Genomic DNA, 23,997 nt, shown 5'->3' with positions numbered 1-23,997 from the left:
TGGCGCCGCCGGTGGCTCCTGTTGGATGCTCGGCTCCTTCCCCGGCTGAGCTTTGTTCCACGCCTGCACAAACACCCACTCTCCATCACATCTCTCGCTCTTTCACACTTCACAACTTTTCCCTCTCTCGCTCTCCTGTCTCATCAGATCTCTCCGTCTTCCACTCGGCTCCTCTCTGCTTCATCCTTCCTCTCTCTCTCTCTCTCGACGCTCCTTCTCTTGTTTTCCAAACCCGTTTTATTTGCATTCTCCCTCTCTCCTTCCTCTTTCCTCCCTCGTCTCGCTCCTCTCTCTCCGTTCCAGTCTCTCTGTTCCTCTGGTCTCTCCTGTTGTCAGTTTCCAGTGTATCAGGCTCTAATGACTCGTCCACTTCAGTTCAAAGTGTCACCATCATTTCCATCAAGCTGTGTCCCTTCCACTCATTCCTCTCATCCACCCCCCCCCCCTCTTCTTCTTTCATTTGATCCCTTGCTGCTTCTAAACAAAGAGATTTCCTCACATCTTCTGAAATCTGCTGTCATTTTATTATAATTATTTTAGCAGATACTTGATTATAACTATTGATGCATGAGCGTGTGCATCACTTAAATGTTGCTGTGTTGTGAATCCACTTCTGGTATATTTCTCATTAGTAACTAACTAACTTATGATAGATTGTTATTAATTGATTATATTCAGTAAGTAACTAGTACAGTTATCAAAAAGATGCTGGAGTAAAGGTACCATAATTTCTTCTGATTTGAAGTATTAAGTAGTAGGAAATCGAAATATTCAAGTGTCTCAAGTACAAATACCTCAAAACAGTACTTGAGTAAATTCATTTTTTTACCTTGCACCAATGAAAGAGGCGTTAAAACAAAGATGGACGAAGCCAATTCATCTTCACAGGTTTAGGTCATAAACTCCGCCTCCTCCATGTTAGCGTGTGTGACAGGTGACAGCTCAGGCTCACGATTCGTCGAGCACGTGTTTATGGGCGGGATTTCGATATTGCAGCACAGCTCTATGAAACCTACAGACTCCTGCTCGACACAAAATGGCGGCTCCATTATCAGGAGTTAGGTTCAAAGGGAGGAAGTGGAAACACGTCTTCACTCTTTAGTTACGTTTTGTTATTTTGACTGTTGCCATCTCAAGTTTAAACGTTGATTCACTTTTCTGTTAAATTATAATTATGTTCTAAACTAGATTATATAAAAACTCACATTCTGTGTATAAGGAGCGTATGAAGATGTGTACGTGATCACTTGACGTCGACTCTCTGCTCCATCCCTTTCCTCTGTCCTCTGGTTTCCTGCTCTAATCTCCTGCGTCTTTATGTTTTTTAATCCCTTTAAATATAAATTTCCAGCCTCTGCGATGCCCCCCCCCCCCCCCCCCCCTCGTTCTCCCCCTCTCGCTCTGTCATCCCAGCCCAGTTAAATATGCTCTTTTATTACTATTTCATTGGGTTTTATTATTCAGTGTGCCATTTATTCAATATGCACGTTTGGAGGCACAATCCCTCAGAATAATATAACCAAAGGATCAGAGAACAAAACAATGGCTCCCGCTCTTTCTTCACAGCGTTTCAATCAAACTAGGCTCCTGGATTTCCTCTTATTATAACTGGTGATGGCTTATTGATGCCCTGAAGTCTGTATCTATCTTTCCATCGGCCTCCCTCGCTCCCCGGAGGTCAGAGTGCAGGGTCGGTCGAGTCAACTCTATCCACAGATGCCTTTTTAATGATCACAACTAAGTGCAGTGCAGAAAGCAGAGCACACGAGCGCGAGTCCGACGCTCAGACCTCGGTCGATGCTGAACGGACCCCGGTGCAGCCGGTGGGGTTGATGGTTGTTTGTCTTTTAAATGATTTTCTGACGTCGCATTCACACGATCGTGAAGAAGTCGTCCGAAGTCTCGTTAGTTTGTCTGGAACAACTCATAGATCCCGAGATGGAATAAAGTGATCGCTTGCTTCTTGAGTTTTCTTGTTAATAGATAGAGACCTTTATAAAGATGATCTGTATAAAGAGGTTCAGACGAGATGTGCTGCCATCTTGTTGTCTGGAGTCGGTGCAGCGGTGATCGTGGAGTGTAGCTGTTCTATTGAAGTTCCACCACATGTGCTCCATCAGATCTCAGCTTCGTGTCCGTCCATCATGACGTCCATCATCCAATAACTAATTAAAACGAAATTAGCAGAACAATTGGCGGCTACATCCATCTCTTCCACTCCAGTCCACCAGGTGGCGGCCAGTCTGTGATTTGAAACAGTACATTTCTCTCGAGCTAACAGGGAGCGGTGCTAACTTGCCTCAGTTCAGAGTAAATCAACCACAAAAATTCAAATTTTAAGTTGAAATCTTTTTGAAATGTTTTGACTTTTTCCAACAAGTGTGTGTTGGAATGAAAGTGTGTGTTAGTTTGTGCTTTGTGAAGAGATTTTTCTCTTCCAGTCACATCTGAAATCTGGATTGTTTAACGGCACAGAATGTGAAATTATTCCACTCTAATACTTAAAGTGATTCTGCTTCCACATGTCAAACTGTGTAGTTTCACTTTATCCAACCTCGTCAGCTGCTATTGGTTCTGATCTTTACTTCACAATGCAAACAGAACAAGAGGGGGGAGGAGCCAGAGTCGTGACCCGGCACAGCATCTGTTCGAATCCCAGTGAAATCGATTTAAGATCAAACTCTGTTTCTCGTCCTCCTCAGACAAAGACAAGCCGGTGGAGTCTGAGGAGAACTCGACGAGCAGTAACAGCGGCGGGCCCGGCGGACAGGGAGGAGTCCCGGCCTCGGGCGCCCTGCGACCCAACTCCCAGTCGGCGTTCCTGGGCCCGCTGCTGTGGGAGAGAACCCTGCCCTGCGACGGAGGCCTGTTCCAGCTGCAGTACATGGACCTGGAGGAGTTCCTGACGGAGAACGGGATGGGGATGCACAGCAATGGGGCCAGCTCCACCAGTGCCCAGATCCCCTCCCAGGTAAAACGGATGAGGACCAAACCCACGGCTTCACCAATTGTAAGGTTAAACCAGGAACAAGGTTAAAAGTAAAAGACATTTCTCCTTCTTCTTAAACAATGACATGAAAGCAAAGTGACTGTGACTCATATTTAAATGTGTTGACTCAATGTTCACTCAAAAGAACAAGACGAGGTTGTAACCTTCATCTTCTCGGTTCCTCTCCTCCCAGAGTTCCCAATCAGCGGTGCCCAGCCAGAGCTCCCAGTGCCCGCCCAGCTCTCCTCCACCCTGCTCCTCCTCATCCTCCTCCTCCTCCATGTCTTCTTCCTCCTCCTCTTCCTCGCTGGTGGGACTGGAGAACGTCAAGCCACAGCCGCCACCGCCGCTGCCACCTCAGCCGCAGCAAAGCATGATGGGAGGACCAGAATGTCTACATGGTGAGTGACTCAGAATTTGACATTTTGATTTAATATATAGAAGGTCAACACATGATTCATAAGGTTTTTAACCTTAAGACTCATTCATGCTCGTACGTAAGAAAAAAGATACGTCCGAACTGTGCAACCACCACTCCATCAGCGATACGTCCACTAGAGGGCAGCACAGAGCCCAGAGTGTCTGATAACAACCAACATGGCGATGATGAGGGAGGTTGTGATGATGCACGTGTTACGAAAGTGGCAGAAACGACACGTCGTAAACAGCGGTGCCACTTTGTTCTATGGTCTTCCAGCTGAAAGTATTGAGAACACTGCCCCCCATGGTCTGTGGTGGTACTGCTCTGTTTCGTCTTTTTGTTTCGTTGAGCACGGAGGAATTATTGTAGATCGTTAAAAATAAAAAGACTTTTCAGTAGGAACATTAAAAGTAAATCGGTGGGATGCGCTCGGACTCACCTGCAGCTGCTCATAGAGCCGCCTCAGCGTGATCTGGTGATGGAGACGCAGCCGCCTGACACATTAAACCCAGTTCAGCGCCTCCGTCACCACTAACCAGTGGAGGATGGTCTCCAGTTATATCCCAGTGTGATAAATGGCTGTCAAACCTCCTCAACTCCACCTCACAGCCTATTTTCATCTGTTATAGATTCATAATTCATTGTGTCCTCCTCCTGCTGCTTATAACGTGAACCAGAACCTCCAGAACTTCCCATGTTGTTCCTGTTCTTTCTCTTTGTGCGTCTGACGACTTCCAGTTGTGACGATTTGAAACCACAGAGCCGTTCCTCATGGTGCCGACGGTCTGGTTTCTCATCCCGAGAGCCGTCCAGTGAATTCACCGCAGCTAATTTCACCATGATTTATTGACGGCAGATCACATCATGTAATTCTACACGCTCGGTGGTTGTGAGGACGTTCACAGGCTGAGAACATGTGTGTGTCACGTGTGACAGACAAAGACAAAAACCTGTCTGTGGGATCTGTTTTCCTCTTTCACACGGTGAAGTTACTTTGAGCACATGAAGTCAGAGCTCTGACACGACACCTGAGGACTGAGATTTACTTGAATGTAAAAATTGGTATCCAGGTCTTTTCACACCATCTGTATTGTTCTCATGCGTTTTCTCTTAATCCGTCTTCCAGTATGAATCGGTATGTTTGCGTGGGAGTCCTCATGTGATTTATTATTCTATTCGTTCCGTAGCAGACGACTGGGAAACCAAACTAACGAGCTGAAGATGCTAAAAGGCTTTGAAGAGCTGAGGAAACGGAGGATTCATTTCTGTGGGTTCATCTTTTTCACCGTCTTATAATCCATTGTTAAAATATAAAAAATAATGATTCTATCAGCTTTAAAACACCAGACACCAGCTGAAGACACAACGTGAGCTCAGTGTGCAGCACCTCACCAAACAAGACACAAGCTTATAAATGTGTAAATACATATTTTTGTCTTTAAATTCTCCTTGAGTTCAAATGTTCAAAGGTTTTAAATGACAACATTGCTTTTAAATGTTGTCTCAGCTTCTTCCAGCTGCATGAATCTCAACACGTTGCTGCTGGTATATTTAGAATCCAGCTCTTGGAGAATGTCACAACACATTCTGCAGGTTGGAAAACATTTGGCTGCTGCACAGAATACATGTGTGAAGGTAAAGAGTCCTGTGGGCGCAGCTGAGACGGTTTGTCGCTGTTTGACATGTTTGTTTACAGAGTTCAGCTCGGTCACTTCATTGTACTTCGTGGTTTCGTCTGTGTCGTATCTGTCACACGCTCGTCACAACATTTAAATATTCTGGTCTGTGCAGTTTGAAGAGTTGTTCTGAGCTGGAGGGGAAAGAGAGAGAAAGAGAGAGAAAGAGAGAGAAAGAGAGAGAAAGAGAGAGAAAGAGGAGAAACGTCCAGCAAGTTCAGATTAAGAGAAATCTGACGTTATGTTTGTTTGATATTTCAGTGAGAAGGGTTGCAGAGTAGCTGGATGAAAGAAACTGAACACACGCACTCACACACTCACACACAGACACACACAGACACACACAGACACACACAAACACACACTATTCAAAATGAGACAGAGAAAGAGATGAAAGAAAGCAGCTGAGCTCCAGCTCCTTCTGCTGAGGAGAGAATACCACTGGATACTGCTGCAAGGCTCAGAGTTTGTGTTTGTGTGTGTCTCTGTGTGTGTGTGTGTGTGTTCATATCTCCCCTGCACGCTTCTGTTAGTGTGAACATACACCACAAGTGTGTGTTTGTGTGCATGCATGCCTCTACGCGTGCACGTTGGTGTGCACTGAACTTTGAACGTTCATATCAGAGTGTCCTCTTTGTTTCGGCATTTGCATGCAACTGTGTAGGCTTTAATGTGAACATACTCTCCTCTGTGTGTGTGTGTGTTTGTGTGTGTGTGTGTGTGTGTGTGTGTGTGTGTGTGTGTGTGTGTGTGTGTGTGTGTGTGTGTGTGTGTGTGCGTGTGTGTGTGTGTATGCGTTTGTGTCTGTGTGTGTGTGTGTGTGTGTGTGTGTGCATGCTCTTTACTCTGAATTATAAACACGTGACTGGGTTGAGCGTGATGCATCCAGCCAGAAATCCCTCAGGTCGTTGTGTAGCTGAAGTGTTACTTCAGAGCTGCAGAGAGGGAGAGAGAGAGGGAGAGAGAGAGAGAGGGAGAGAGAGAGATGGAAAATAGACTGGAAGTAATAATGTGATCCACATGCACATGTTTGATTCGAAGCTCAGACGGAGGGAAACACACAAGCTGTGGTTTTCTGTCGACTGTTACAACGTCGTAATTAGTCCGGACGCAGACTGAGTGAAACAATACAAATATAAAACCAGGACCACACCAGCTGCTGGCTCAGTGTAACTGTAACTGTAACTGTAACTGTAACTGTAACTGTCGTCCAGGATGGTTTTCCTCACGCAGGCTGAACCAACCTGGCGAGCTCACACGGTCGGCGCCTGAAAAACGTCCTCTGAGAATCAGCTGAGCCCGGGAGCGAGACCGAGCGCCGCTTTGAAGCCCCACCCCCACCCCCCACCCCCCACATCCCCACCCCCCACCAATCCCCCTGACCATGTGAACAGCTCACAGTTTCCAGAATTACCTGATTTTCTACACAAACACAGGGACTCGAGATCAGAGCCGACTTCGTGTCCCCACAAATCCTCAACGTGTGATAAGTGAGTCCAGCTCTGAAGGAGGAGACAGACTGAAGAGCTCATGAACCTTTGGTCCTTCAAGAATGAATCAAATCAAATCCTTTTCCTTTAATAACAGAAAATAAAGAGCGTTTTTAATTGAGCTGAAGGAACGAACACGGGCGACGTCTTCTGTTCGCTGCAGCTCTTTAAGAAAAAGTATTTTTTACTCCAACTCCAACATGATCTTCTTCATAGCTCTCCATTGATCTACCGGGGGATTATGGACTGGTAAAATAATCCAGAATCTAATGTCCAGCCCTCATCTACCAGGTCCGACCAGATAAGAACCCGGGCCAGAACCTTCTCCTGAACTAAAAACACATTTCTATGGTGAGATTCCATTGAGCCTGGAAGTCACATGATCTCATTGAACTGCGACTTCACAACCAATGTAAACACATCTCTGATTAAACTTGAACTCGATAAACGTGAGAAACTGAACCTGATTCCTAAATCTCCATAAGCTCCCCGATCTAATCAGTGGATCCTCAGCCTGAAGCTCATCCGTCTCCAGACTTCATGTGAATCTGCTCACTTTCTACTTCCTGCTGAGACACACACACGTGTGGAGGCTGATACCCGAGAGGATGCTGCTTCTTTCCTTCTTTACGTTCACAGAAACCTAAACAGGAAAAACTAAAACACAGCAGCTCAACTCAGAACTTTATTCTTAGCTTCAATTTGCCTTTACTTATTTATGTGCTCCTCTAGATTTCAGGCCTCATTATTTAAATATGTTTCATCCTGAATTGGATCTTCGGTGGGAAACACTTTGACTTGCAGCTGGAACAACAGAGACACTTACTTTACTTCTTGATTTAGTATCGCCCATGAATCTTAAGACCCAGATTTTTATTTTATTTTATAATTTCTGTTTTCACTGCTGCCACACATGTATATTGAAAGGAGCAGCCAATCCAAACACTGATTGACTGACCAGCTTTGCCCTGAGGAACGACACATACACGTTCTCCAGCTGAAACCGATTCTCCCTCTCTCCTTTAAAACCAAACGTACAAACGACTTCTCCTCCAACACGAACCGAATACCAGCGTCTAGACGAGAGGAATCCCAGATAAACCCTCGGAGGAATGAGACGTACGTGGAGGGTTGGAATCGAACCTGCGACTCTTAGTTTGGGGGACGTGACCCGCTGATGTTCTGACTCTTTAAAAGAAGATGGAGCAGGACGGACAGATGAGGCGTTCGGTGATTTGACATGCAGGGCCGGGATTAATCCTGGTGAGGAAGGGGTTAAACGAGAGTCTGACTCTGCACTCTGTCGAGAGAGAGAGAGAGAGAGGGAGAGGGAGAGAGAGTGAGGGGGGGAGGGAGAGTGTTCCCTGTGCATGTTTTGAAATCTCTCTCTCTCTCTCTCACACGCTCGGGCCATGTGCGGCTGCCACCTCACGTGCCGCTGCAGAAAGTATTGGAGCGAGAGAGCCAGCATGCAGGGGGGGGGGGGGTGGGGAGAAGGGGAAGGGAGAGAGGGAGGGAGGGGGCTGGAGGAGAAAATAGAGAGAGAGGTAGGAGGAAAATGGAGGGAGGATAAGAGAGAGAGAGGAAACAGTGGAGATGACAGAGCGAATAAACACGGAGGCCGAAGCCAAAATGAAAAGAGGAAAAAAGATTCCGGGAGAATTCACGGAGAGAATCTTTGAACTGATCTTTATGAAAACAGGATAAATATTTACAGTCTCCACATGAATAAACACGCCCCCCCCCCCCCCCGACCAACCGCTACGCCCCCACGGCCCAGAGTCTCTGATCTGATTGGACCCGGTCGGTGCTGCGGCGTCAGTTGTCAGCACCTTCCATAAATCGCTCTACGACCTCTGACCCGAGCAGAGGAAGGTCAGCTCCTCTCATTCTAAGCTGCTCCTGCTAATGAGACTTCTTCTGTGTTCGGTTTGTTTGTGTCGTCTGAAGCTCGACTGGAGACTGTAAACAAAGATGGCCGACGCGCCTCCACTCCTTCCCGCAGCTCACTAATAGAATCTCGGATGCAGGCGCCGTGTCATGTGATCATCAAGGTCCCTCTGATTCACACGCTCGACCAATCAGGAGTCAGTCTCAGCTGTCAATCATGGGGTCACCTTCAGTTTTGGTTTGGTCCATGTCCCATGTGTTAACGTGGTGGAGGAGGGGTTTATGACCTGTACTGCAGCCGGCCACCAGGGGGGGGGGGTTTGGAGTGAATTCCTCCAGAAAGTATAATGATCCAGATGTGATGTCAACAGAAAGTGATGCAGCTGTGGTGGATGTGTGCGTTTTTATTACACTGGATAATATTTGTGTGTCTCTGAGGATCTGAAGCTTTCACGTGACTTCTCCTCGTCATGTGTCCAGGATCTGAAGTGAGCGACGGCAGAGTGTGAGCAGTGATTTAGAAAGATTAGAGAGAGAGAGAGAGAGAGAGAGAGAGAGGGAAGGAGAGAGAGAGGGAGTGAGAGGGAGTGAGAGAGGAAGGGAGGGAGAGAGAGAGCGAGGGGGGAGGTCACTACGATCTCCGGTGACATAACTCAGTGTGTTGACATAAGGAGCAGAACTCCTGGGGTGTGTCACCTGGTCTGAATTGTTCCTGGTGTGTGTGTGTGTGTGTGTATGTGTGTGTCTGTGTGTGGGTGTGGACTGGTGTTCTCTCGTGAAGCTGCACGTGCCTGACAGCTTGTTTGTTTATGTGTGTGTGTGTGTGTGTGTGTGTGCTCAGTGTAAATTAACATTTAAACAAAAGAGATAAAAGTCTGGATATTATTACATGTCTTTATAAAAATGGCATGAATTAAAAACAGCTTGAGGTTATTTTTTATTAAACACACATTTATTTATTCTTTTTATTTATTTTTTGACTATTTTCTTTTTACTTGATGATGAAAATCTGTAGTTTAACAAAAAAACTATGAAAACTACAAACAAAAAGTACTGAGAAAAACCTCTAATTAGAAACCTGGTGTAATCCTGTACGTGAGAATTTATATGTGTTCTTGTAGAAATGAGACGTAAACAACCTGAGACACAGAGTCGTTCACTGGTTTAATCCTCAACAAGGATTTGGTTTTTAAAAGCTTATTATGCTTTTAATCGTGTGAAATATTAATCTGAACGTGTTTGAATAACAAGAACAAAGTTTCCTTTCCCGGACTTAAGTAAACGTCCTTAGGAAAACTTTCTGACGGCTTTTAAATGTTTTAATCATAAAGAAAATAAGCTGATGAATCGATAATGGAGTGAATTGATACAGAGGGAGGAGTTAGACGTGTCGGCAGAGCTGGAGGAGGAGCAGGAGGAGGAGCTGGAGGAGGAGCAGGAGGAGGAGCAGGAGGAGGAGGAGTCGTCTCAGTGTTTATGTTTCAGGGAGGGAGTCGTCTTTATGTAACTCACTTCCTATATCTCATCACATGTTGTGTTTCCACCTCGTGTGTTTTTCGTCTCACAGGAAACTGAGTGTTACTGCGGCCGAAGGTAGAAATACTCATACTATAGTATTATTAGTATTATTGTTGTTATAGTTTTACTACAGGTTGACCTGTTACAGAGACACTGCTGCTTCTGTTTGAACTGCTATAGTACCTACCTACTGTTGTCAGTAGTACTACTGTTAGTACTACAGGTACATATACACACATGTACCTGTACACATTCATATACACTGAGGAGGATAAAAGTGGAGCAAAGCTGCTTAAAAAATACACAATAATCTCCTCAGGTACAGTTGTAGTAATAAATGTTAATTGTTACTCTCCTCTTGTATAATTAGCATAATTACTTTGCTGCTGCTAATTGTGTCGTTTCCGTTTTACTACATGAGGAAGTCGTGAAGCAGGAAAAGGTTTGAACCGATTTATCACAGGATGATGATGAAGATGATGATGATGAGGGTTCATATCCTGCAGTCACATCTGTATTCCACCTTCTTTGCCTCGTGCACTTCACTTTTAGTTTCCTACATTTCCCAAAATGCCTTTCCCGCGGCCCCCAGGGGGCGGCGGTGAGTTTGTTTCTTCACTCGGCTGCTGGTTGGGATGTGTGGGCGGATCAAGTGAAAGCACAGCGAGCGATTAGTCAAGAGGAAGAGTTGCTCACCTGACTCTCAAACCCCAGCTCGTCTATTTTCTGCCTCCGTGGGCGACTCTGCCCACGACGGCCGGTTCCTGCCGCATTATGATTCCAGAGCACCGGAGCAAAATGGCGGCCGGAGAGTGAAGTTTGAGAGGAAGAACTTTTCAAAAGTTCGACGCAGCATCCAAATTCATCAGGGTGCTTGTGTTGTCTGCAGCCGAGGATCAGCGCCTCACGTCCCGAGGGCGAATCCTCTGAAACAGCAGCTTTCAAATGAAAGATATCGAGATGGAGTTCTTCACTGGAGACGAATGTGAAGGAGAAACGAGGCTGTGAAGCGTTTGGTTCTCCAGTTTCACCGGACGACCTTCAAGGACCTTGAGAGGTCGTGTCTCAGTTCAGAGATGTGAGGGTTTCAGCATGAAAGTGTCCAGTTGAAATATTTGTTAATGAGTCCAGATAAACGTTTCTTGGATAAAGACACAGATATTTAAGGGCAACACGTTATCTTATTGTTTCTGTCGGTTGTTCCAACATGGAATCTCTCTTGGTTAAAGTCAAACTGTTCCTGGATTTTACGTTTGAATATCAGATAATATTCAGGAAATCAGGAGGAAAGTCTCCAGGAAATTAGATGGAAACTGCAGCAGCAAGGAAACGAAGCGTCACCGGTAGAAGATCTGGTTAAATATGAGTTACCTCAACTCAAATGTGACAGAGCATCTCAGTAGAATAGTTGACGAGGACAGAGGAGGAGGAAGAGGAGGAGGAAGAGCAGGAGGAGAGAGTGACGGGCGGAAAGAGAAAAACACATAATCTCGGCTAAATTAATGAAAGCACGGAGAGAAGCTGAGAGTCGGCGGCTGCTTCCTCCAAATGGCTCCTGCTCGCAGACAGGAAATGAAGCGAAGCCGCCGCCTGGCGAGTGTTTACCCAGCAGCAGCAGGAGTCGTGTTCTTGAATCAGTTTCAACTTTCTGCTCAAAATGGTCGTTATTAGGACGGAGCTCTGAGCAGACTTATCCAGGATCAGCTCCGTCCAGCTGCCAGAGAGGGAGATCAGGCCGGCAGCCGCTGATCTGGTGGAGTCGCTGCCTCCGACAGATGGAGCAGAGGTGGTGGACACGGATAAAGGGGGGGGGGGGGGCGTTAATGATGAAGAGATGTAAGGATGCAATGTAAAGTACATTATAACTATATATACTTTTCCATTATATGTCTTTTTGGTGGTTAGTCGTGACAATATATTAATTGTCTATCTGGTGTTTATGTGAAACACAAGTTGTGTTGCAGCAGGAAACCGAAGCCTCTGACAGAACAAACAGATTCTCATCACTTTGAGTTTCCTCTGCCAAACTGTTCGGATGACAGGTCGTGAAGCCGCCGCTCGGTAAACAAGCTTCTGAAGCAGCGTCCACGTGACTTCTGTTTACACGTCGTCCTGAAGGCAGCTTGGAACAGAGGGGTGATGCCTTCAGGTCCCCACTGGAAATCCAAACCTCCACCTTCTGCTGGGAGAGACAGTAAACTGTAAAATGTCTCGACTCGTGCGTGGATATATATCTCTTTCACACTCGGGTTCACTAAACACTCCGAACGCACAAAGATACAAAAACAAAGAGATAAAACAAAACGCAACTGTGGTTTCTCCTCCGATCTGAAGAAAATCTATCGTTTTGTGTATTTTAATAAAAAGTAAACAAACGAGTCCGGTTACTGTAGTGTAAACATCTCTTTTCTGTTTAGTTACACTCGAGTTCATGACGTCTTTCCACTACCGCTCCACTCCATGCTGCTCACCAGCTCTGCAGTTATTTATAATCCCTGCTGCCGTGAAGGAGCAGCCGAGGCCGGTTCTGGTTAATTGCTCAGCGAACATTCGGATCCCAGAGGGAAAAGGTTTGGGAAAAAATCAAGTGGCACAAAAATGGCTGTGAAACGTCTCATGACCAGTGGGTTTGGAGATATGGAAATAGAGAGTCTATTCTAGGCCCTGGTGTGTGTGTGTTTGTGTGTGTGAGTGTGTGTGTGTGTGTGTGTGTGTGTTGCATTCACAAAAGCAGAGATAATGCAGAATGGCTGCAGGGGGAAAGCATCACGGAGGAGTTGAATGTTTTATCAGCATCACTTCATCTTTCTAACATCCTGGATGTTATTTTATTCTATTTCTCTCGTTTAAATAGATTCGTCATCGAGTGTAGAAACTGATTTCTGATTTGATTCCTTAGATTTAATGTTTGTCGTTGGAATTTCTTTCATTGGTCGAGTCAAACGAGCAGATCTTCTCCCTGTCGGCTCCACGAAGGGTTAAAGAGAATCCTGCTCTCTCTGCCTGTGGAACATCCAGCATGAAGTGAACCCGCTGCCCCCCCGAGCCGCTCTGGCTTCACACTGACACTCTGTGGTGAGTCTGCAGCACTGCAGCGACTCTGGGAAACCTCCTGCTCAGATGCTCTGTGTGTTCCAGAGGAGCTGGTCCGCTCGTCTTCAGACACACGAGCTGCGACTGGTGAAGGATGTTTGGATGTGATGGAGAAGGAAAAACAAACATCCTGGTTCTCCTCCCTCGACCCCGTGTTCCAGCTCCATCTGAACATTTTGTCCAGTGTCTATAGGGTAATCCTCTTCTGGTCGAGAGGGAGAGAGAGAGGGGGGGGGGGGGGGACACATGTGACTGCAGCCAGGGGCCTGGAGACGTGAAGTAGAGCGACGCCCCCCTCTGGTTCTCTGAGGTTTGACCTTCGTGGGATTTAAAACATTCACAAATCTAATGTAGATCAGCTCCTCTTCATCACCCTTCATCCTTTGGGGGTTTGGATCCCAGCCGACATGAGCAAAAACATTGTACAGAGAAAATGTAATTGAATATTTGACAGCTCCCCCTGGTGGTCTGTAGACGTGGTTACAGTCCACGTCCCTGCTGCATCAGGCGGCGTCCAGATGAGATCAAATCTCCGTGGTGGATTGTGTCTCGTCATTAATCTGCTGCTCTGGAACACGTGAGCGTCCAGATGGGCTCTAATCTCAGAGCATGATGGTGATTGGACGGTGGAACCAGTCGTGGAACCAGTCCTGCTCGTTCTGATGAAACAGAATGTTACTGCGTCTGCACAGATGATTGACCTGCTTCTCCAGTAACGTGTGATTTCATGTCTTGATTATGATTATTAAAGGTTAATTTAAGTGTAATATTATTAGTATAGTGGAGGAATGTCACTCCTCCTCTTCAGCTCCCAGCTGTGTGTCTGAGGCGCTGGTTGCTGGTTGGACATGTTAGATGAAGCTGTGTCTACCCGACCCGAGCCCGTCCGGTCCAGATGGGTCAGGGTCCGGTTCAGGTCGGTTTCTCTCGGGCTCAAACAAGTTCAGTCAGATTCATTTATAGGAAAGTTGAAATGGTTTACCGCTACCTGACAGAGAGCTGAAGATCTGTATCCTGATATCTGTGAACACTTCCCTCCTCCAGGTGGTCAGTCGGTGCCTCAGGACCAGTCCCCCACCTCCACCTGTCCTCCGGGCCCCCCCGGGCCTCCGACGGCGGCGGCCAACGGCAGCAGCAGTGACGTCATGGTGAACTTTGACCCCGACCCGGCGGACCTGGCTCTGTCCAGCGTGCCGGGCCAGGAGGCGTTCGACCCGCGGCGGCACCGCTTCAGTGACGAGGAGCTGAAACCTCAGCCGATGATCAAGAAGGCTCGAAAGATGCTGGTCCCCAACGAGCAGAAGGTACAACATCTCCCACAAGCCCCAGCTTCCTTACAAACGTCTAAGTTGATCTTATAAACGTCTTAAAAGGCTAAAAATGATTTGTGTTGACTTACAGACACATGATGTTCGTGGTCAATGAGCAGATTCTCCTCACACACTAAATCATTTCAGAGCATTTCCTGTTCTGGGCCTCGTTTGTTTTAAAGTTTCCTGAAGCTCAACTCTGGAGCACCTTCATCTGCAGTTTGGAGCTCGAGTCTTTTTCTCGATGATCAAATCCTTTTTGATGAATTCATTTCAACCTGTTTCCAGTGAAAGTCAAATTAATTATCATATTTTATAAATCAAATATCAAACCCTCATTTTTGATGATTCCAATGCAGCAGCTGTATAATTCTTTATGCTGAGATTAGACGTTTATCTCCAGACAGAAATTAATTGAAAAGAAAAATAATTAACTATGAAAGAAGGATTTTAAAGGTGCAGTGAGATTCACCTCGGCCACTTCATACCGGTTTCAAAAGATAAATACCTCAGAAGAATTCCCCTGAAGAGCCGGAGCTGTGTTGTGATGAAGGAGGCGCAGTTTGACACCTCCTGTATTAATGTGGAAAGAACAAAGCAGCGTGACGCTCTCTGTTATCGCTTCCTCCCGACCAGAGTCCTGAATTATTGTGTCGTCAGCTCGTAGCACAACAAGAGGAGCCGTGATCGATGGCTCAGGTTTTATAGCTGCGTGCGAAGCAGCTGCAGCTCCGGAGGCGCTCACCTTCACTCGTTGCCGCTCTAATAAATGATTCGTACACAGGTTTGGAGAAATGATCCCCGGAGATCGGGTTCTCAGCAGCTCATCGTAAACGAGGAGTCAGGAACCTCTGGCTAATAATTTTAAATTAAGAAGGAGAATGACATTTTTACATAAATTCAAATAAACGTGTTGACAGCTTTAAATAAATTATTTAGAAGATCATTAAAGCAACGTTTCCGTTTCTCTTGAGCATTAAATCTGGAGGCAACTATTTTAATAATTAACTTCTAGCTGCAAATGAAAGTCCTCTGTTGAGCTGTATGTTGGTGAAGGAGCTGCAGAAATCTGTTTCCAGAATTCATGTTGAGCTTTTCGGTTGTTTTGAATTTGCTCTGTCGCTTTAACAGCTTCTTAATGATCCAATATCTTTTAACACGTCGTAGAGCATCCATAAAGTTTTTACCATCCTCGGAAGCCGTCACTTGTGGATACATCAGTAGAATACCCCCCCCCCCCCCCCCCGGTCTTTCATCTGTGGTGGAAACGCAGGAGGAAAATAATCTGCAGGAATCTTTTAGTTCTAGTAATAAAACTTCCAGAGCTTTTTCCTCGGCCAGTGAACTGTCACGGTTCTGTTGTTGTGATTACTCAGCTTCTGCTCTCTTTCCTTCTGCCCTTCTTCCCTTCCTCCCCTCCTTTCTCTTTCTTCACACACCTCACCCTTCTGATCCCCCTCTCTCTCTATTATCTCTCTCCCCCCCCCACCTCCCTCCCCACACTGGCGCTGGTGACAGGATGAGAAGTACTGGAACCGGCGCGTGAAGAACAACGAGGCGGCGAAGCGCTCGCGGGACGCCCGGCGGCTGAAGGAGAACCAGATCTCGGTGCGGGCGGCCTTCCTGGAGCGGGAGAACGGCGCCCTCCGCCAGGAGGTGGCCGACATGAGGAAGGAGCTGGGCCGCTGCAGGAACATCATCAACAAGTACGAGAACCGGCACGGAGACTTGTGAGGCGGAGGAAGAGGAAGAAGGAGGAAGAGGCGGGGTTTGGGAGGAGGAGAGAAGGGTACAAGGCCAACCCAACAACAGCAGCACTTTAGTTGAGGTAGCGAGGGGGGGGGGGGGAGGCCGGTGTAGATCTGCAGTGAGCGTTGTGCGACACCGGGCGCAAACACAAACATGTGTTTTTTGTTCGCTGTGCTTCAGGATGTCACGACAGGGACGCACAGCGACGCCATTTTGTCCTCCCATAGTTTGACTGTTTGTTCGATGCCGCTTCGCTGACTCCACACGACGTACTGTAGCGCCACCTTGTGTCACCTCGTGTCACCTCGTGTCACCTCGTGTCACCTCGGCAGCTTCCCGCCACTCGGTGCTTGCGCCCGGTGTCGCTCTGCAGGTCGTGCGTCCTCGTGCCGCTCCAGTTCAAACAGGGTGTTGACTTCACACTATGCCAGTGAAATCTCACTTTCTAAGCTCAAGGCATGGACACAAGCCAGGAGAGGTCAGATGTGTGTAGTTGTTTTCTATAAATAGAACAAAAATAAAACATGTATATTTTTGAACTGGGTAGGAAGGCAAGACTAGTCCAGCAAAGTGGGGGAGGAGGTGGAGGAGGAGGAGGAGGAGGAGGAGCAGGTGCAGGGTTTTCGTCCATAACGCAAAGAGATTTTGACATAGGATTATTGTATATTTTTCTATTAGCAGAGATAGTCAGGAGGAGGATTTTGGAGATAATCTTTTGTATATTTTATATATGGGGCGGGGAGGGGCTGTTAGCTGGACAGTCGCGGGGCCACACAAAGCTTTTCCTCCCAGCTGATTTATCGCTAAACAACAACAAAAAAATCTATTTTCAATTTCACGGAGCGGGTCGGTCGGAGGCGGAGGCATCACGAGAATGTATCATGGTTGAATCAGGTATTTCACACGGGCGGCGACCAGGCGACCTTTCTTAGTAACGATTGTTGTCGGCGTTGGAAGGAAGACAGTGAAACAAAAATTGTATAGTTTTGAGAAATGTTTGTGTTGGTTTGTTTTCTTTGTGGGCTCGTTCGAGCACTTGATTTGTCGAACTTCTATTTGATTCCGTGTCTGTTTTTTGAAATAATCACAGGGCTTTTATTTTTGAGGACGCAGGAGGAAAGAGAGAGAGAAAAACAGGAAGTAATAATCCAGCGGAATAATGTGTGCAGATGTGTGGTTTGCTTGTCGTCATGTGAACGTGTCGGTGCTCACACACACACACACACACAAACTGTCGGTAGTAACACAACATGGCTGCAGCCTTTCTCTCTCTGTTTGCTCCTCAGTTTGTCCAGGAGGTGCAGAAATGAAATGCCAACTGGTTTCGTGTTGATTTGCCCAGATTGAACAGTGACTGAAACGTTCAGCATGCAGACACACAACAGACACACACATGCACAGTCCTCACCCTGGATTTAACCCTTATCGTTGTTGTTGGTGTTGTTAATAGACTTTTATGGTGCTGATCTGATCTGATCCTTCACCTGACACACACACAAACACACACTATGACAAGAATCATGATCGCACACATGCAAACACACACAATAAGACACTACTCAAACACAGTACTGAACTGCCTATACCCTTTCTTTGTCTTTTATTCCTTCTTTTTGTTTATTTCTCTTTCCTTTGTTGTATATTGTATTGATAAATCGTATATAGATTTACACACAAACACTTGTCTATACCTCTCCTTCAAACTTTACCCAATGAGAAACAAGAAATGCACCCTACTGCTACTGTACCATACAACTGTACTATTGAATATTAAACTATTCTCTCACTAGATATATATATATATATATATATATATATGTGTATATGATATATGCTTGAATTATGTGATTATAGTTGTAATATACATAATTGAATATATTACAGAAAAAAATCTTTGGAATCATTCTGTCAGTTTCTTCTCAGGTGTTTTTGTCTGAGGTATTAAATACACATTAAAAAAAAAAAACATGCAAAAAATGTCTTTGATTTGACCCCAGGATGTGTGTTGTTTTATTTTGGCGGGGTGGTGGTGGTGGTGGGGGGGGGGTTATACTTTTTATCTTTCCTGCTGCCAAGGGTTTCAAATCTGTTGGATTTTATTATTCCTAACTGGAACTTGTGATGGGACAGAAGAAATGCCAGTTTGCTAAGCCCCACCCCCTTGGCAACCTGAACATTCTAGAACTTTATACGTATTTTGCTATGTTAACAGTTATAGAGGAATATGAACTCCCTCAGTTTTTAAATAAATACATAATTTGTACAGTGACGCTGGAAGAACTGGTCTAAAGACACGACCCCTGTGAAGGTCATCGCCTCCTAATCAGGCTAAAGCTGAACCCCTGGGGCTAGAGCTAGTTTACCAAAAGTCCAAAAGTGTCTCTTGGGCTTTATTCAACGTGAACTGTCTCACGACACGATAACAGAGAATCATCAGCTAATAATCATATTTCTGCCTCACATTGATCAGCAAGGAAACGTTATCGCAGCTGATCCATTCCTCACAGTGTCACTCTTCCTTCAGCACGTTTAGAAACCCAAAGCCTCATCGCTACGCTGTGATTGGACGGTTGCTGTTTGGGGGAGGGGCTTGGTGGACGGAAAGTGAAAAGTTCTGTGACACAAGTTGTTGTTTCTATTTCAGTCGTTTTTTGTGAAGCAGCTTTGAATTTTATCCTCTCGTAAATCTCCCTTTTTGGGGGAATGTGTTTAAACCTCAGACTTTTGAATTCTCGTCCCTGGAAGACACGCCTCCGAGCGTCCCACGCCTCCGAGCGTCCCATGTCTCCGAGCGTCTCCGTCCGCTGGGGGAAGACGGACGCCGTTGCTCCATCTTTGTAATATCTGAGATTTTGGGATTTTCCTCACAGACGTTTCAGAAACTTTTTTTGACAGTGCTATTTTTCTATGTGACTGTGGTGTTGAACGTGCTACTACCTTCCTTTCTGCCGGGCGTTCGATGCCCACTCCTCACACGCTGACACTTCTGCTGCTGTACGATAAAGAAACGGCATTGCGGGTAAACAGGACAACAACAATAACGACGATAACAATCATGTACGCAGCCTTTTTACTTCTACTCTGTGGATTCTCAGCTAACTTCTCCTTGTTGTGACTGTTATGAACTACAAGTCCCATGGGCGCAACACCCCCCCCCCCCCGGCTCCTCACCCGTATAGTGCTGCCCACAGGGATCATGGGATATGTGGTCTGTTCCCTCCAATCATCAATAAAGGCTTCTCCTCACTCACAGAGCGTTCCCCTGGTGTCTTGATGTGTGATCTGAATCCATCCGTTCTCTAACTGCTTCTCCTCTGGAGGTCACCTGACCTGCAGGGCTGAGGTCACCTGACCTGCAGGGCTGTGGACCGTGACACGGGGAACATGGAAACCATAAACACAAATCCAGGATGTAAATGAAATAACATGTCAGCTCCTCACAGAAGGTTTTGAATTTGTGGGTGAAGGTCAGAGAAGAAGAGTTTTAAGACGAGCTGAAGCTTTTCTGCTTTTGCTCTTTTAACTGTAAATCATTGGTGATAAGAAAAATATCCTGATCATGTTTGATATCTGGGTTTATTACTGTAATGTATTCATGCTTGTCCCTGATGAGCGTCACTCAGGCTGCACTCTGGTGACCTCCGACCTGAACCCAACCAGATACACCTGCATCTGAAGGATAATTCATGTTTTCACAAGTCTGCTGATCGTTAGCCTCTTCTCTCTGAGCATAAAGGAACTTATTTCAGTTTATTGGTGACGTATTAACATGAGTTTATACACAAATAGGGAAAAACATGTGTACAATTTATTGTAGCTTTGGTAAAATGCTCTATTAATTATTATAATTATTGTTATTGGTGTTATGAAAGGTGAGCCATGATATACAGATTGTGAAACAATCCTAGTGTGGGAGCAAAGACATGTGTGACAGGTTATAGGTTATTATCTATATTTTCTTATCATTATAGATGATTGACGCTGGGACACGAGAGAAGCTGTAATCTGTTCCACCTGCTGGTCACCCTGGTTATGGATCTACTGTGACCCCCTGACCTCTGACTCTCATCCATCCATTGACCACAGTTGTTAAAATATAAAATATAATAGATACATTAAATAAATACAGTTTTGATTAACTTTGTACATTTTTCTCAAACCCTCTTCATGTCGCTGTGTGTGATGTTGTGTTGCTGCGTCTGACCGGTCGGGTGAGATATGGAATAATAAATGAAATGAGAGAAATGCAGCCACAGGCCAGAGGGAGGCACTCGGACGCTTCAGTCTCACAGCCCATCACACTGTGTGAGTCGTTTGTGTGTTTTCTCTGAGAGTGTGTGGACGCTTTGTGTGTGTTTCCATGGGTACTGCTAGGAGTTGTGGGTCCTCAACATGTAAGACACTGAACCCCCCCCCCCCATCATCCTCAGTTATGTAACCCACACATGAGCCGGGTCTGTGGGGGGGCTTCGCGCTGCCACCTGTAAGTGGTGGGTTGTTTCAGCTGTTCGCCGATGTTTGCGTCACCAGCTCCCCCCCCCCCCCTCGCCACGGCGCCGACCATCTGCCCAAGCTGTTGCCGGTACTCGGCGCCAGAGCAACGTGGGCCGCTCTGTGCCACACTGTGCCAGGTGGTGCCAGGTGGTGCCAGGCCCTGGAACCCTGCTGCTGAATGTATTTACAGGGAGCCCGGTGGAGGCCCGGTGGAATCAGAGATGTGTCTCACCACATGCAAACCAGATCTTTCCACTGGGGATTGTCTCTAAGGTGAGTTCACTGGAGTCACACGGTGAAGTTTCCTCTTTTCTACATTTGTGTGTTTGTGTGAATCATGTGTCAAACTGTTTAAAAGAGCTCAAGGAACAGGAAATGAACTGTGATCAACAAAAACACAATAATCAGAATCAGGTGATTCAAGAAGAACCTGGAGACGAGTCCAGAGTCGTGTGTGTGAACGGAGCCGGATCGAAAACCAGGGACACACGTGGACAAAATGTGTGTGTGTGTGTGTGTGTGTGTGTGTCGTCTTCTTCACACGTGGGGAATCTGTGTGTGTGTGTGTGTGTGTGTGTGTCGTCTTCTTCACACAGGAGAATTGGGTGAGAGGTGAGTTCAATGTTCCACCTCAAGACTCAATGGGAACCAGATGGTTGACACACACAGACACACACACACACACACACACACACACACTCCTCACACCAGTTCTAAGAAGTATTTTCCTTCACTTCACCTCCACAGGAAAGTGTCTTCAGGTTGTGTAAGGAATGTAGAAGTCGTGCAGACTGGGGGCTGCAGCGCCTCCTTGTGGTTGGACTCACACCACATTCTGCAGCCTGATGAAATGAGTTGAACCTTTTTTATTAAAATGAGTTTAATGATGGAGAGAATCTTTCTTCTTCAACCGTCACAATCAGCTCCAGCTGAAGAGTGAAGCTGAACTGAGATCAGATAAAAATACTTTTCAGAGACGTCCAAGGTTTTTGTTTTTGTTGTGAAAAACTGTTGAAGACAATTTGTGTGTTTCTGGTGGAAGAAATTAAATAAGTCAGAATAATTTTTGATAAACTAAGACATCTCAGTTTGTATCATTCAAGGACATTTTTCTTATTTCTTTTAAAGCCTCAATTTATTAACTTAAAATGTACAAACAGACCTGTGTGTGTCTGTGTGTGTGTGTGTGTGTGTGTGTGTGTGTTTGTTTGTGTGTGTGTTTCTATCCAACTGGGGCAGCAAGGCAAACTCTTGAATCATTTATGGATATCATCAAAAATACCCTAGTCATTTGCTTGACCTTCTGTGTGTGTGTGTGTGTGTGTGTGTGTGTGTGTGTGTGTGTGTGTGTGTGTGTGTCTGTGTGTGTGTGACGGTCAGATCTGGGTTTAACTGTCACATCTGCGGTTGTGTTGCTCTCTGACTGTGAGAACGTCACTCTAAATGTCTCCGAGGCTCCGTTTGCCCTCGAAAGACCTTCAGCCGCCGCTCCACCTGATCCCAACCAGCTGTCAATCACAAGCCGCCTCCTCTGGCCCTGTGAGGTGTGTGCGTGTGTGTGTGTGTTTGTGTGTGTGTATGTGTGTGTGTTTGTTTGTTTCCTCTCACCACAAACAGCAGGGATGTAAAAACACACAAAACCTTGAAGTAACCTCCTCTTTCCTCCAGGGTTTTATTTGTGTTTGGAATAAATTGAACACGTCACATGATTGAGGTGGATGATCATCAGTTATGATGAGATGATACATGAAGAATGTGCATCATGTGTTTTTAAATGTGACCTCCAGCCTGATCAGTGGTGTTCGGCTTCATAGTTTCTTCAAGAAGGATGAAAAAGATCAAATATCTCTTGTACTCGTGCGGCCATCTTGTGCTTTCAACCTCTCCTCGCTTGAGCTCGACTGATCCTGAGTCTCACCTGTCAATCAGGAAGTTTCATCTCGTCTTCGTCTTTTTCATCATCATCCTCATTATTTCTTTGACTTTCTTTTCTCACGTTGTTGAATCATTGAAGAAATGAGATGTTATTGAAAATCTAAAAAAACTCTTTCATAAAAGTTAAATGTACCTGGATCAGTTCACTCTGACCTCCTCACACACACACACACACACACACACACACACAGTCAATCAAACTCATATGTTCAGTCTCACACATTCAATAAACCCGATAACCCCCCCCCCCCTCCTCCCCATGTGACCACAGATAAATCGATCCCTGCTCCCGCTCTCTAACTTTCGCCCCGGAGCGCCGAGGCCTCGACTGCACTTCCTGAGAGAGAGAGAGAGAGAGAGAGAGAGAGAGAGAGAGAGAGAGAGAGAGAGAGAGATGAAATTGAGTTATTTAATTCGTTTTACTTTTCTCCATTAAATTAAAGCTGATTCTGGCTAAAGTTTAATTAATGTGTGTGTGAGAGGTCTGAGAAAACTGCAAATTCAGGATTTTGGGAATTAGACAAACTGAAGATAATGATGCTAAACTTGTGGTGACGTTGTGTTGTTATGTGTTGTTGAATCATTTCCTGTTTGTGATGGAAACTAAAGTTTGTTATCTTCAGCTGCCACATCCTGGAAACTAGGAAATCACTTCATGGTGCATCCAGGAAATCAGGTTCACTTTATTTAAAATTGCCAGATTGTTTTTTTTTTCTGATTTCCCAGGTTGTGATTCACAGACACTAAAATACTCATTTCCCCAGAACTAGAGAGTTTCCTCTTTGCTCTGAGATTCCTTTTGTTTCCCCTCAGATTGTGAAGCACCTCAGAAACTTTATTATTAGTGTTTTTTTCCAGTCCATGGGGGGGGGGGGGGAGAAGTTTGCAAACAGGCGCTCCAGCTCCAGACAGGAAGTATTTATTTCACACAGCGTTTGATAGATTTTCAAATTAAATTGGCGACTCGGGAATACGGCGGAGACGTGGAGTGTGAAGAGACTCAGTGATCCAGAGTTACAGTGAGTGTTGCTCCTCTAATGGCTGTTTATGGAAGGCTGCCTGCCTCAATTAACCTTAATGAGGTTCTGGGAAAAAGCGTTTTAGAGCCTCTGCCCCCCCCCCCCCCTGTAACACACACTGCACAGGGTCATACGCACACATGATATGATGTACATGCATATTGAAGCACACATGTTATTTTAAAACATGCGTGTGCCTCCAACACACACACACACAAACACACAGACTTCTTCATCCAGTTTTCTCCATTTGCCGTCTCCCTTGTCCACTGAACCACATCTCTGTGCATGTGTGTGTCTGTATGTGTGTGTGTGTGTGTTTGTCTAATTAATGTTGCGTAGCCTCTACATCACCACATCGTGCTCTGTGGCTAATTACAGCGCAGAGATAAAACCGAGGAGCGACGCGGGTC

At 45.8% G+C, this 23,997-nt stretch overlaps 1 protein-coding gene across 2 annotated transcripts in view; it reads left to right on the top strand.

The window, feature by feature from the left end:
• Positions 1–19,386, top strand: part of dbpa (D site albumin promoter binding protein a) — a 20,828-nt gene extending 1,442 nt beyond the window's left edge. Inside the window, exons 2-5 of one of the 2 annotated variants that reach the window (XM_062409309.1) lie at positions 2,703–3,010; positions 3,183–3,390; positions 14,122–14,381; positions 15,906–19,386. In XM_062409309.1, coding sequence (XP_062265293.1) covers positions 2,703–3,010; positions 3,183–3,390; positions 14,122–14,381; positions 15,906–16,121 — 992 coding nt within the window. In that variant the 3' untranslated portion in view covers positions 16,122–19,386. The remainder of the gene's footprint in view (positions 1–2,702; positions 3,011–3,182; positions 3,391–14,121; positions 14,382–15,905) is intronic. The other variant, XM_062409310.1, reaches the window with a different exon arrangement.
• The last annotated feature ends 4,611 nt before the right edge of the window (positions 19,387–23,997 follow it).

The sequence above is a fragment of the Platichthys flesus genome, chromosome 17, assembly GCF_949316205.1.
Source record: "Platichthys flesus chromosome 17, fPlaFle2.1, whole genome shotgun sequence".
NCBI classification, from domain to species: Eukaryota; Metazoa; Chordata; class Actinopteri; order Pleuronectiformes; family Pleuronectidae; genus Platichthys; species Platichthys flesus.
Note: the sequence above shows the minus strand (reverse complement) of the source record. Positions and strands in the feature narration are given on the sequence as shown.